Source organism: Agelaius phoeniceus, chromosome 7 (genome assembly GCF_051311805.1).
Source record: "Agelaius phoeniceus isolate bAgePho1 chromosome 7, bAgePho1.hap1, whole genome shotgun sequence".
In the NCBI taxonomy this organism is placed as follows: Eukaryota; Metazoa; Chordata; class Aves; order Passeriformes; family Icteridae; genus Agelaius; species Agelaius phoeniceus.
The window spans coordinates 17799021-17811468 of record NC_135271.1 but is presented as its reverse complement, the minus strand read 5'-3'; the positions used below and the strand labels follow the sequence as shown (position 1 = coordinate 17811468).

The following is a 12448-nucleotide window of genomic DNA, read 5'->3' as shown; positions in this document are numbered from 1 at the left end:
AACAACCTCTTTTAATTGTCTCATATTTTTTGTGAGCCATTGTATTGAATTGGTATTTATTCACATGATTAATATGCCAGGCTTGCATCATTTCTCCCTTGTCTGAGGCATTCATATAAGCTTTAAGTGAGGCTGTCTTGCATTTTTCAATTTTTTTTCTTCTCTTAATGTACTTTCTCTGACATAATTGACTGTGTAAGGATCTTTGGGATTTAATATAAAGAAGGAAAAGCACAAGTTAAAGATCAGTTCCTTCTCCTGCAGGTACTCTTTCTTATTTATAAATAATATTCAAACATCATCAGGGATGTGGTATTTTGTTAATAGACAAAATAAATAGTCTCAGATTAATTATTTGAGAGTTTTTTTGATCTTGCCATATTATGCTGAAAATTCTACAGATTTTCATAGGTCTTAAATCTAATTCACCTCATTCAACAAAAATACTTTTGTTATAATTTGTCCTTCAAATTCTCTAAGAATCAATAAACCACTTCCAGTCTATAAGGCAGTCAGGTATAGTAAAAATAATTTTTTGATGTTTAAAGAGTTATTTCTTCAGTTTATCCTATTTTAGGATATACCTTATTTTGTTGGTTATTGGAAACTTCAATAATGAGTTGCAGGCTAAGGAAAAAAGCCTCAAACCAAATACAACTCAATATAGCACCAGCAACTTCTAAACAGATGTTTAGAAGTTAATAATTAGTAATGGAAAGTTTTAATGCTGTGGTTGTGCAAAGAGTTACACCCACATTCTTGAATGATAAAGAAGCAAATAAACATCCAAGACACTGCATGCTTGTAAGCTGTTCTTCTAAACATCACTGATCAGGCTGTGCTCCATAAATTGAACTATTTGCCCTCTACTGACATAACAGTTAGTTTATATATTGTTTTGGTACTACTGTTTTAAATAAGAGTTTACTGACCCCCTCAACACTCAGCATTCAAAGAATAATCATCTCAACTCTCTAGGAAAGTTTTAACATCACTTATCTTGTTACCTATATTCCCAGAAATATTTACACGTAAGAATACACAGCTATGATTTCCATAATCCTTAGCTGAGTGTGGCAGATACCTCCCTATACTCTGTACAACTTCACAGAATTTCTGAAAATTTATTATTTCTTTTGTGATCATAGTTCCCAGCACCATCTCCCTTCTTGCCATATCTCCCCATTTCACATATTGTGGCTTGAAATGGAATGTCCTGTAGGAGTGGCCATTCAGTTTCTATTTGTTTTGCCAAAAATAGGTGTACAGCAACTTATAATTTTGAGTCTCCTTTAGCACTGCACCTTGCTTACTATGATTTAGGATTGCAGTGGAAAAAATGCTGTTAAGGGGGTGTGCAGTGATAGTGAGTTCTGGTTTTGTTTTTTCTCTGCACTAGAAATGATCTTACTTGTGGATCACACCCTGTCATCTCTTCCTGAAAATTCTTGAAAGGACTTCTCAGATTCATCTGGGTCACACTTGTATTAGTTGCACAGAAAAAAACCCTCTATTTCTGCTTAGTCTTCTACAAACTCAAGAAAGGCTTGAAGTGCTAGGGCCAGGGTCCAAAATTAAAACCACTCATCTTAACTGAGTTTTCATTGTGTAAGAACTGTTGAGTGATGGAGCAGTCCTGAAAGTAGAAAGCAGATTTTCCTCTGGAGTGATTCCAGGTGTAGGCACAAGCTGGTCTGAAGGTGTGCTGGAGCTGCACAGCCATCCTGGACCTCTGGAGTCTTGTGTGCTGATGCTGCATCCTTCATTTTCTGAGCTCAAGGAAGTTGAAGTTAAAGCTGTATACTGGAAAAACTCCAGTTTTAAGCCTCATGCTGAGGATCAAAATACAAGTCTTGGGATTTGAAAACAGGTTTTTGTACAGCAGCACATGAAATGGGAATAACCTATTTCCTGGTGCATGAGATTTATCAGGGCAAGTTACAAAATGAACACATGTACTTGCACCTCTTTCAATTAAGCCTCAGCTGATGGCTGTGTGGAAGAGACTTAAATAATAGGCAGGCATTCCAAGTCCAATCCTTTGCCATGGTTTAAGAGTAGACAGGAGGATTTTATAATGTAGCCATTCTGATTGGCTCATAACTGACTATTCTTGTCTTCCATGGCAATAATGAAAGTGTTATGGCTCAAGACTTCTAAAAAATCTTCATCACCTCTGAAAGTTCAGAGGAGAGAAACTAAACTTATCTTACCTTTGTGGTCCAGGCAGTTTGTTTTATGTAAAGCATCAAAATTCTTCTAAATTCATAAAACTGAGAATACAGAGCACAGCTTTATAAAAGAGAGTGAGCTGAAAAAGCATAGTGAGTTCTAACCTCTCATGAAAATAAGCTAATCAATTTGAAGCAATTTTTTAATCTGTCTTATAATTGATTGCTCTTGTTGAGAAAAAGATGTTATTTAATTTGATCATCTTTTATTTAAAATCTTGCAGATTTTTGGAGGGCACTTTTTCCTATTGTTCCTATGCTTTAACTCATTTCAATTCCTGTATCAGGAAGGAGATGCAACTTGTAGCTGGATATTGCCAGTTAAATATTTGGATACTTGCAGTGCTTTGAGACTGTCATACATAGATAAACAGAATGGCTGTTCACTAACAGCTGCTTTTCTGTGTTCTTAATTGTCTAAGTGATCAATCCTGTTCCTTCAGAAAATCTTTTAAAATAAATAGTATTTCATTGTCTGTTTAAAATATATATAAAAATAAATCCATGTGAATTATTTTACCTTTGTATTCACGTTTGCCTCTTCCATTTTATCCACAAGTGTCTAATGCTAGTGTTTGGCTTCTTTTATGTTTCTTTATTTTGTTGCTTTTGTTTGAATGTATTATTGTGTTTATATGGAACTGGTCAAAGAACCGTTACTGTATTTTATGTTTGTATCTACATTTTATTTTGCATGCTTAACGTGGCTTTGCCTGGATATTCTTTTTGGTAAGTTCAGAATTTAAAAGCATAATGTTTTTCTGTAGTAAAGTTTGTAACCTGCCACCTTATTTTCTTCCACCTCAAGTAACATAATTATTTTGGTTTTGGCATACTGATTTGTGCTCATGTACTGTTCTGCTTTTGCAAATTATACATATGTGATAACATAACACTTCTCCTGACTACCATTTTCATCTCTAGCTGAGCTAAACAATATGACTCTGGTACTAATGTGTACTAATGTAACTTTTATCTTCAAAATGTAGTGGGCAGCTGTTAAAATGATCAGTGCTGAGAACTCTGTGTATTTGACACACACAGAACCTCAGTCTTAGAAAAACAATGTTCCAGCTTCTTTGCATAGCCTGGTGGTTTCTCTGCGCTTCACAGGTATTACTTTGCAGCAGTCTTCTCAAGATCTTCTAAGAACAGTGTGCATGTTTATGTTTCTCTTTTAGCAACAGCTTGCTCAGCTCCAGAAAGAAAAATCAGAGATTTTGAAGAACCTGGCATTATACTACTTCACGTTCGTTGATGTTATGGAATTTAAGGTAAGGCATTACAAATGTGTAAATTGTTCTGTCACATTAGGTTTCTGTAATTGTATTGATGAAATAACACTATATAATGAAATAGCTGAACTTGAAGTTCTGTTCTTCAAGTAAAAAAAAAAAAATGAAGTTCCATCACTAATCATAGTAACATGATTTAATTAGATCTTTTTATTTTTTTAAACTAAAGTTATTCCTTTGTTTTTCAAGGACCATGTCTGTGAGCTGCTGAACACTATTGATGTTTGCCAAGTCTTCTTTGATATTGTAAGTTTCTAGGTTTAAACTTCCAAAAATGTTATATTCAGAGTCATGTGGGGAGAAGGACTTGTTTTTGTTACTCCAGGAAATATCACATCTCCAGTTATAAGTGCAAGAGAAATAAAAACAACATAGGATTCACATTTCTAACTTTTATAATAGAGAGATAGACCTTTCTTAGTAGTCTTCTTATGAACAGTAGTAACAGTATTGCTGCCAAACATAAAATTTTTTCAGTAATTTTTGATTTATTGCATCTGCAAGTTAATTCCTAGTCACATCTCTATGCTTATGCCTTGTGAGACTCACAAGACAAGGCTATTACTGCTGTCCACCTAAGCTGTGTGAGGAGGTCATTTTTGGGGTTGACTAAAGCAACTACAAAAGCATCTAGAAGTCTTACATTTAAAACAAAACCACCAGCCCCCACCCAAAAAACCCAACAAAAAACCAAACCAAAACAAACAAAAAAACCAACCAAAAAACCCATCCCCAAACAATCTTAGAAAGAAGGCTCCCAAAAGAAAATCTCCAACACTTTTTCCTGTTGGTTTCAACTTTCTTAATGTTCTTAATGTCACCTTGTTAGTTTTTGTCATTATTTTGAATTTGGCCAACTTAGATTCATAATGTGAAAAAGGAGCAGGTGTGTGTTCTGTGGAATGATGTTACAAGGCCAGTGGGATATGTGCTACTCTTTTACATTTGGGTCTTATTAAAATACAGTTCATAGGCATGGCACTGCTGACTGCTAGGTAAACAAGAAAAGTTGTTCTGTCTGTCAGGTAATCTGTGACACTTAAGCCTGGCAGGATTTATTTGGATGCTTTGCTTTCTTGAGTGCAAACAACTCTGGGAATCTGAATGAATAAATAAAGGTTATACAGAGTCACATGCCACCAGAACAAGAACTTTGTTCAAAAGACAGCATTTAAAAACGCTGAAAGTTGGTGGAAATGTAAGGAAAAATGGGTTATGCTTGTTTCTAAAAGTTGTTAAATGATAATTTACTGGTTTTCATTTCTAGACTGTAAACTTTGATTTAACAAAGAACTACCTAGATTTGATTATAACCTACACAACTCTAATGATACTGCTGTCTCGAATTGAAGAAAGGAAGGCTATCATTGGACTGTATAACTATGCCCATGAAATGACACATGGAGCAAGGTAAAAAATTGATTGTATGAAAGATGTGTATGATGTTAATGATAGCAACAGCTACACCTCATGAATTGTTTGTTGTTGCTTTTAGTGACAGAGAATATCCACGCCTTGGCCAGATGATTGTGGATTATGAAAATCCTTTAAAGAAAATGATGGAGGAATTTGTACCTCACAGTAAAGTATGTAACTACTTTTCACAGGCATGCAGTAACGTTAATTGGGAGAAACAGTGATAAAAAATAAATGTGCAAGAGTTTGTTTTGTTGAAGGCCATTTGGTATAAATTTTATCTGAGATTTCTGCTTACATTGAGTATCTAGGGCTGGGGTTGATTAAAAAGCACAATCTGCAGAAATACAGGAATCATAAGTCCATTAGTAGGGTGCCAATCTATTCACTAAGGATTAGAAATTAATTAAAAATCAGTTGTGGATCATCTGAGAATAACTACTTTTGTGTTTTGTGTTAGCTTGTAGCTTGAAGTTAAAGAGATTCACAATGTTTCTGTGATGTTGGTTGTTTTGCTCTGTTACCATCCTAGATGAATGTGATTTTCTGTTTTGTAACCTAAGGGGCTTTGCTTTGGATTGTCCTTAAACTGGGAGTCCAGGAGATCACCACTGCCTCTTTAGCAGTAGCTCCTGTACTCAAAAGCTGATACTGCTGAGTTGCCTTCACTGAGTTAAAGGAGCTCAATTCCTTTAGTCCTTTCTGTACAGATGTTTCTAAGTTTCTGTTCTCACACTGTTGATTGTGTTGTAGTTCTGAGATTTAGGCTCTATTTTCATGTAAGAATATCTTGGAAAAGTTACAGAAGCCTTGCCAAAGTATATCTTATCACTTCCCATTTGCTCACTAGATTTGTTATTCTGTCAAAGCAAACTAAATTTCTCTGATCAGGACTGACCAACTGTTATAAAGACATTACTTTCTAGATGCTTGCAAATTAATTGCTTAACAGTTACAATTTACTTTGGAATCTTCAGCAGTAGCTTAAGTTAAATTCTAAGTAATAACTTAAAGTTTTTAAGGTTTGGATTTTTCTTTACCTATTTTGAGGTTTAGTACTGGTTGTGTTTTCCTTCTCTCATTTCCTTTCTAGATTTTTCTTGATTTCCTTAAACTTTTCAGTATTGTCACTAGAAGTTCAGAGCTTTCCAGCTACTTTCCTAAGTGCTCTGAAGTGAAATAGTTTCCAATACTTCTAACTTGTCTGTAATCTTATTGGTGTTATGTTTTCCATGATTCCTGTCTTGTTAAGACTCACTTAGCTAATGCTCTCATTTACAAGTAATCTTTTCTAATGCACATTTTAGCAAAGATGCTTTACTTCTCAGTATTATCTTTGTTTATGCTCTTGTCTTTAATAGTGGATCAGTCCATTCCATTGACACCTTTGTAAAGATGCCTTTCAGTCCAATTTTTGCTCTTGTGATTATTCTGTGCTAGAAGCATAAATTGGATCAGGGATCTTTTCAGGTGCTGCTCTACAGAAACATTCTTGGGCTGCACTCTCGTGGAACTGCACACTGAAGTTGTCAGTGTAATCCCACTGCTTTGCAGCAAACTAGTCCTTTGTATTTGTTTAGTCCTTTGTATTTGTTTATTATTTGTTTAGTCCTTGACATTTAGCTTTGGCAGATGACTTAGGTTTTTTGGCCTGCGTGACCTCCTCTGCTCTCACACTGTTCAGATCTGGCTCCCTGAGGATTCATTCAAACACCACTATTGATAAAAAAGTCAGGGGAAAGACTTAGGATACACTTTCCCAGATAAGCTTAATTTGCTACAGAGATATTCCTGCAGACAGTATCTGCTCAAAAGAATTAGAGTTTGCTACCATGGGGAAAGACATACCAAAGGAAGTGGCAGGGAAGGGAGTAGCACAGCAACTGGGATGCTTGAATAAGTAATGGACAACTTCCAGTTGTGTGTGAGAGGGCTTTTGTGCTTTATTTTATGCCTTATTTTTCCATGTCCTCTAATTCTGAACTCAGAATTTTGTAACTCTAACTAAAATAATAGAAATCAAACTCTTCCTTCTTTGCATCCTTCCTCTAGCCTGGAGTAGTCTAGGTGCAATGGGATTTAACCTTATGTTTAATTTCAAAACTAGTTCACTAAAATGTTTTGATGACTGTTAGTAATAATGCTGAGGAAACAGCTCTGCTGATGAAACAGTACTGACCATTCCAACTAATCATGAGCCTGCTTTCTAGTCCCTTTCAGATGCTCTGATTTCACTCCAGATGGTCTATCCTCGACGAAATCTCTCAGCTGACCAGTGGAGAAACGCACAACTGCTGAGCCTCATCAGTGCCCCCAGCACAATGCTCAATCCTGCACAGTCTGACACAGTATGCTCTTTTAATTTACATTCTGTGATAGAGTTAAGTAAGGTTTTCTGTCAAATAATTGTCTGTTGGATTACTTCTATGTGACTTTTCATCAGAGAAGTAAATACGCTGATTAGAACAGGGGGAATGTTTTCTCTCATTAAGTAAAGTTTCTGTTACATTAACTTGTGCCTTCAGCTTCAGTAATTTGTTGACCAGAAGATGAGGGGAAGCAATGTTAACTTCTGCAGTTGTAAAAGGGAGGAATCCTGAGTACCCTCTTAGGTGTTTGTGAGCCAGGAGACTGGAAATCACAGCTGGTCCTTCCTTTAAAATTTATGTTTGCACTTGCTGCCTCAGCTGTGATAGCAATGGTTATCTTTCTGAAAAAAATTGAAGCTTTAATGGCTGTCAGGTTGGGATTAGTATCCATCAAAAGCTTTCAATTCTTGAATATTGTTAAATACAATGTTTATTGAAAATAAATATTTGTCAAAATTTGTTCAAGATTTTGGAGGGTATGGAAGCTCACTTAATATTCTAACCCTCAGTTTCTGAAGTGCTGAAACACTGAATCACTGTTAGTGGTCAGTGGCCTTCTATGATCAGCATTTAAGGCTTTGTTTGTCCCTTTTTGCTAAGAAGTCCTTATAACTAGTATGCTACAAATTACTGTTCTTTTAACAGATGCCATGTGAATACCTATCTCTGGATGCAATGGAAAAATGGATCATTTGTGAGTAAAATACTCTGAAACAGCTCATGGTTGCATTAAAAAAAAATTGGTTAACATTTAAGACTACTTGCTTTCTGTACTGTACAATAGCTGTATTAATTAACTGTAATTGTAACTGTACAATTAATAGCTTGATTAAATTTCATTTGTACTATTATGCAGTGAAGCTAGAATTTGGCACGTGCTGCCAAATCATGCATGTGCATCAGTTTGTTCCAGACTTTGACTGGAAGTGGGGGCTTCAGTAATTTGATGAAAGTAGTCAAGTAGTATCAGCATACCTCATTATTTTATACTCCAGCATAAAGTAATTAATTTCACACAAATATTGCAAAAATGCTTCCATTAGAAGTGGGGAGGGAGGTATTTTTTATATATTGGAAAATGTTATACATTAAAGAGTTTATTAATGATCTATGCAAACTATTTATATAAAGTACATAATCATCTCACTGTTCTCTTACTGTCTTTGTGCATCTGATTTGTGACATACATCAATGTGAACTTTTGAAGTTGGATTTATTTTGTGCCATGGAATCCTTAATAGTGATGCTACAGCTTTGAATCTTTGGAAACTTGCACTTCAAAGCAGCTCTTGCTTGGCTCTCTTTCGAGACGAAGTGTTCCATATTCACAAAGCTGCAGAAGATTTGTTTGTAAACATAAGAGGGTAAGTTTTTGTTCTTCTTTCAGAATCTCTGCTAAAAAACACCATATTTCTTGAAGGACTGTTTCAAACAGATTACTTCTGTTTCATATAAGTTTGGCTTAGGTACACAAATATTTTGCTTGGTATCTTGACTGTTTCCTTAATGCATAAGTTTTAGGGGCCTGATTTCATAACCACCACACCTTTATTTATCTCAGTTCTGAAAGCCTGGTGAATCAGTCTCTAAAATGGCACGTCTCTAAGATTAATGATCTCACCCACAAATCTTGATTTACTGAAGGGAAAAGATGTAATGAATGTTGGGTTTGCTTGAAAAATTGCATCTTGCTGCCACTAATTCTGCAGTACATTATATGAAAACTCAGAAACAAAGTTGAGACCTCTACCAGCAAACACCAGGAGCACTTCAGTAGATTTTTGGTTTGGGGATCTAGTTTTGGCATTTAGCTCTGCTCAGGAGCTGGTGTGTGTTTTCTGCTGTATCCTGCTTGCTACAACATTGTAGCTCCTCTCAAGTCCCACTCAGCTCTTTGTGAAATGTGCTGCTGACTCTTATACCACATGTGACTGCTTTTTACTTGCAGCTACAACAAGCGTATCAATGACATCAGAGAGTGCAAAGAAGCTGCTGTTTCACATGCGTAAGTGTCTTAAGGTTTTCTGACTGATTTTAGGATTGCTTTTCATAAAGCAAAGCTATAAGGATTGTACAAACAGAATCTGTCAAATGCAGAATTAGTCATGCATTTTCAAATGAATCATTTACTGATTGTTCTTTTAAATCTGGATTTGCTTAATGTTATTATGGATTTCACTTCCCAAGTTCTGGATTAGTTTTCAGATTATCAGGATGATAGCATTTAGTTTATTCATTAGTTATGTTTTGTCTGATTACAAAAGGTCAATGCAGATGAAATAGAAATGTTTTAATGTAGTCAAATGCACATCACAAAGAGGGGGCAGAGAACTTGGGGTTTAAATTTATTGATGCTTCAAAAATATATGGTATTGGAGATGAGAATTCCAATTTTTTGAACCACATTCTTCAAAATTCTGAACTTGTGAAGTTGGTATAATATAATCTGCCTATGCTTGGTTTTAAATGCTCTTGAAAATGAAGTATTCTTTGTCTGGCATAGTGGATAATGTATGTTCTTTTGATGCAGTGGTTCAATGCATAGAGAGAGACGCAAGTTTTTACGTTCTGCACTCAAAGAACTAGCCACTGTCTTGTCTGACCAGCCAGGCCTCTTGGGTCCCAAGGTAATGACAGCTTTTTTGGTGTCACTTGTGCAAAAACCAGTGTGTTTCTCAATGGTAAATCCAATCTTTATTTTCTTTGGCGGGACAAAACTCCTTGCTTCACTCCGAGAAAACCTACTTAGTTTTTTAAGTTCTTGGGTTTTAGAGGCTAGTTGCCTCTTGAGTGCACAACCTATTCAGCTGTGGTGTATATTGATAAGTTTATATATTGATATATATTGATAAGTGAACAATTTTTGTTTTTCAGGCACTTTTTGTATTTATGGCATTATCCTTTGCTCGTGATGAAATTATCTGGCTTCTTCGTCATGCAGATAATATGCCAAAGAAGAGCGCAGATGATTTCATAGATAAGTATGTGCATTTTTAATGCAGTTCCTTCAAAAATAGAATTTCACAGACAAAAGAAATTTGAAGGCAGTGGAATCTCAGAAAAGGTTGGCTATATGGAGCAGCTGGGAATGTTCAGAAAATTTTTACTTGGGAATATTAAGTGTCCCACCAAAACATAAAACTAGAAATACGGTCCTAGAGATTGGAGCACATCAGTGAAAATTCATATATAAAATAGAAATATTTTATATAACTTTTGTTTTTTAACTTTGAATAGTCAAAAATAAAGGTTTTTTTCACGTGTCTTCATTGATTTTGCATTGATAAAATCAATGAAGGAGGCAAGAAAACTTTCAAAAAACTTTATTTGTTAATTTGTAGATTGTGTCTTGTAGCAAAACTGTCTTTTAAATCACCTAAGCTTTAGTCATGTAAAACAGCTTTAGTGTCACCATAAACAGATGGTAAAAATGAGAAATCTGATGACAAGATCTTACAAGTGTGGATAGGCAGGAGACTTCTCAAGATTATTTGACACAAGGTTGAACTGAATGACTGCAGGATTTTAAACAACAATCACAAGGCCATTTATAGAGCTGGAGTGGGAAAATCTTGGATTCTCTCCACTGGATTTAGGTGCTAAGGAAAGATGGAGGTTCCAGAGCCTCTCTGAAACAATCTGTGCAAGTATTCAACCATCCTCATGGCTTGGGAAACAACCCAGAAATGCAGTTATTAGACTTGTATTTTTCAGGTTTAACTACTTTTTGAGAAAAATGTTTTTTTCAAATTGAGCTGTACAGAAGGGCTTCTTATTCAGAAAAAGAACTGAATAGTTACACAAACCTTTGAGGATTACTATGATGATATCCTGCTAAATTATGTCCTGTTGAGTGGATTTGAGCTTGCGGAGAAAATTACCAATGTAAGCTCCTTTTACAACATTAACAAATACTTTCCTACAGAAATTAGCTATTGATAATTGTTTTAAAAACAAGATACAGGAGGAAATTCCCATGATAGATATTTGTTTGAATATTTTGAGTGACATTTCTAAGCTTGTCCTTGTTTTTTTGTCTAGGCACATAGCTGAGCTGATATTCTACATGGAGGAGCTCAGGGCACACGTGCGGAAATACGGACCAGTGATGCAGAGATATTATGTACAGTATCTCTCTGGCTTTGATGCAGTGGTCTTAAATGAGCTGGTGCAGGTATGGCAACTTCATGGTTCTGCCTTCTCAAATGCAAATTTTAACAAGGGCTTTTTGTCCAAAATGACATCATAAAGTGCATCCCAGTTTGTGGATTTTGGTGAACGCTACGGAGTAAACCAGATTAATTTACTGCTTAATTCTGGGATTCTATATAAAACTTGTGGGTTTTATATAGAATCACAGAATATTCAGAATTGGAAGGTACCCACAAGGCTCATTGAAGTCCAGCTCCTGGCCCTGCACAGGACACCCCAGCAATCCCACCCTGTGCCTGAGAGCATTGTCCAAATGGAGCTCTGGCAGCCCTGGGGCTGTGACCCAAGCCCTGGGGATCCAACCACTCTTTGAGGGAGGAACCTTTTCCTAATATTTTCTTTTCCTTTTCCTAATATCCAACCTCACCCTCCCCTGACACAGCTTCATACAATTACAAGTGGTATGAATTTATATACTTCAGTATTCATATTTTAATATTATGAAGTACTGTTATGTTTAGAGGCTGTCAAACAGGTACTGTCACTGAAGGAGTGTAGAAACCTTTTCTTATTTATCCCAACCAAGAAAGGATAAACTTTATGAAGTGCTTTGGTTTTATTTCCTGGTGACCCCACTAGATGGAGCCCAAGCTGAAACGAGGGGAAAAATGGGCTTGAATTTTAGTTGACATTAATTCATAACAGATGTCAAGCCCCAGATTAGTGATTGAGAGGTCATTACGAGTTTTTTCAGCCTTTAGGTTTCAATGTCAGTTTTTTCTGGAATTAAGGGAAACTTCTGCATTACATTACTTAACAGAATTGTGGTCCTATTTGGTAAAACTACAAAGATTTATGTTGCATTTTGTAAAATTTGAATGCTTAATAAAACAAATTTAAATTTTTTGAAAAAAAAGTTTTGAGGGAGGGGTTTTTTGGACGTAAAGTAATGCTGATGTGGGCTCCATTATACCCTGCAATAACC

At 35.7% G+C, this 12448-nt stretch overlaps 1 protein-coding gene across 6 annotated transcripts in view; it reads left to right on the top strand.

Annotated features, from left to right (window-relative positions):
- The window catches only part of NCKAP1 (NCK associated protein 1), a 52851-nt gene that overhangs the window by 18115 nt on the left and 22288 nt on the right, over nt 1-12448 (top strand). For 4 of the 6 annotated variants that reach the window (XM_054636530.2, XM_054636528.2, XM_077181104.1 and 1 more), the window contains 11 exons: nt 3413-3505; nt 3716-3772; nt 4794-4936; nt 5022-5112; nt 7153-7290; nt 7957-8005; nt 8519-8675; nt 9260-9316; nt 9842-9938; nt 10186-10292; nt 11353-11485. In XM_054636530.2, coding sequence (XP_054492505.1) covers nt 3413-3505; nt 3716-3772; nt 4794-4936; nt 5022-5112; nt 7153-7290; nt 7957-8005; nt 8519-8675; nt 9260-9316; nt 9842-9938; nt 10186-10292; nt 11353-11485 — 1122 coding nt within the window. The remainder of the gene's footprint in view (nt 1-3412; nt 3506-3715; nt 3773-4793; nt 4937-5021; nt 5113-7152; nt 7291-7956; nt 8006-8518; nt 8676-9259; nt 9317-9841; nt 9939-10185; nt 10293-11352; nt 11486-12448) is intronic. The other 2 variants (XM_054636531.2, XM_054636529.2) reach the window with 1 other exon arrangement.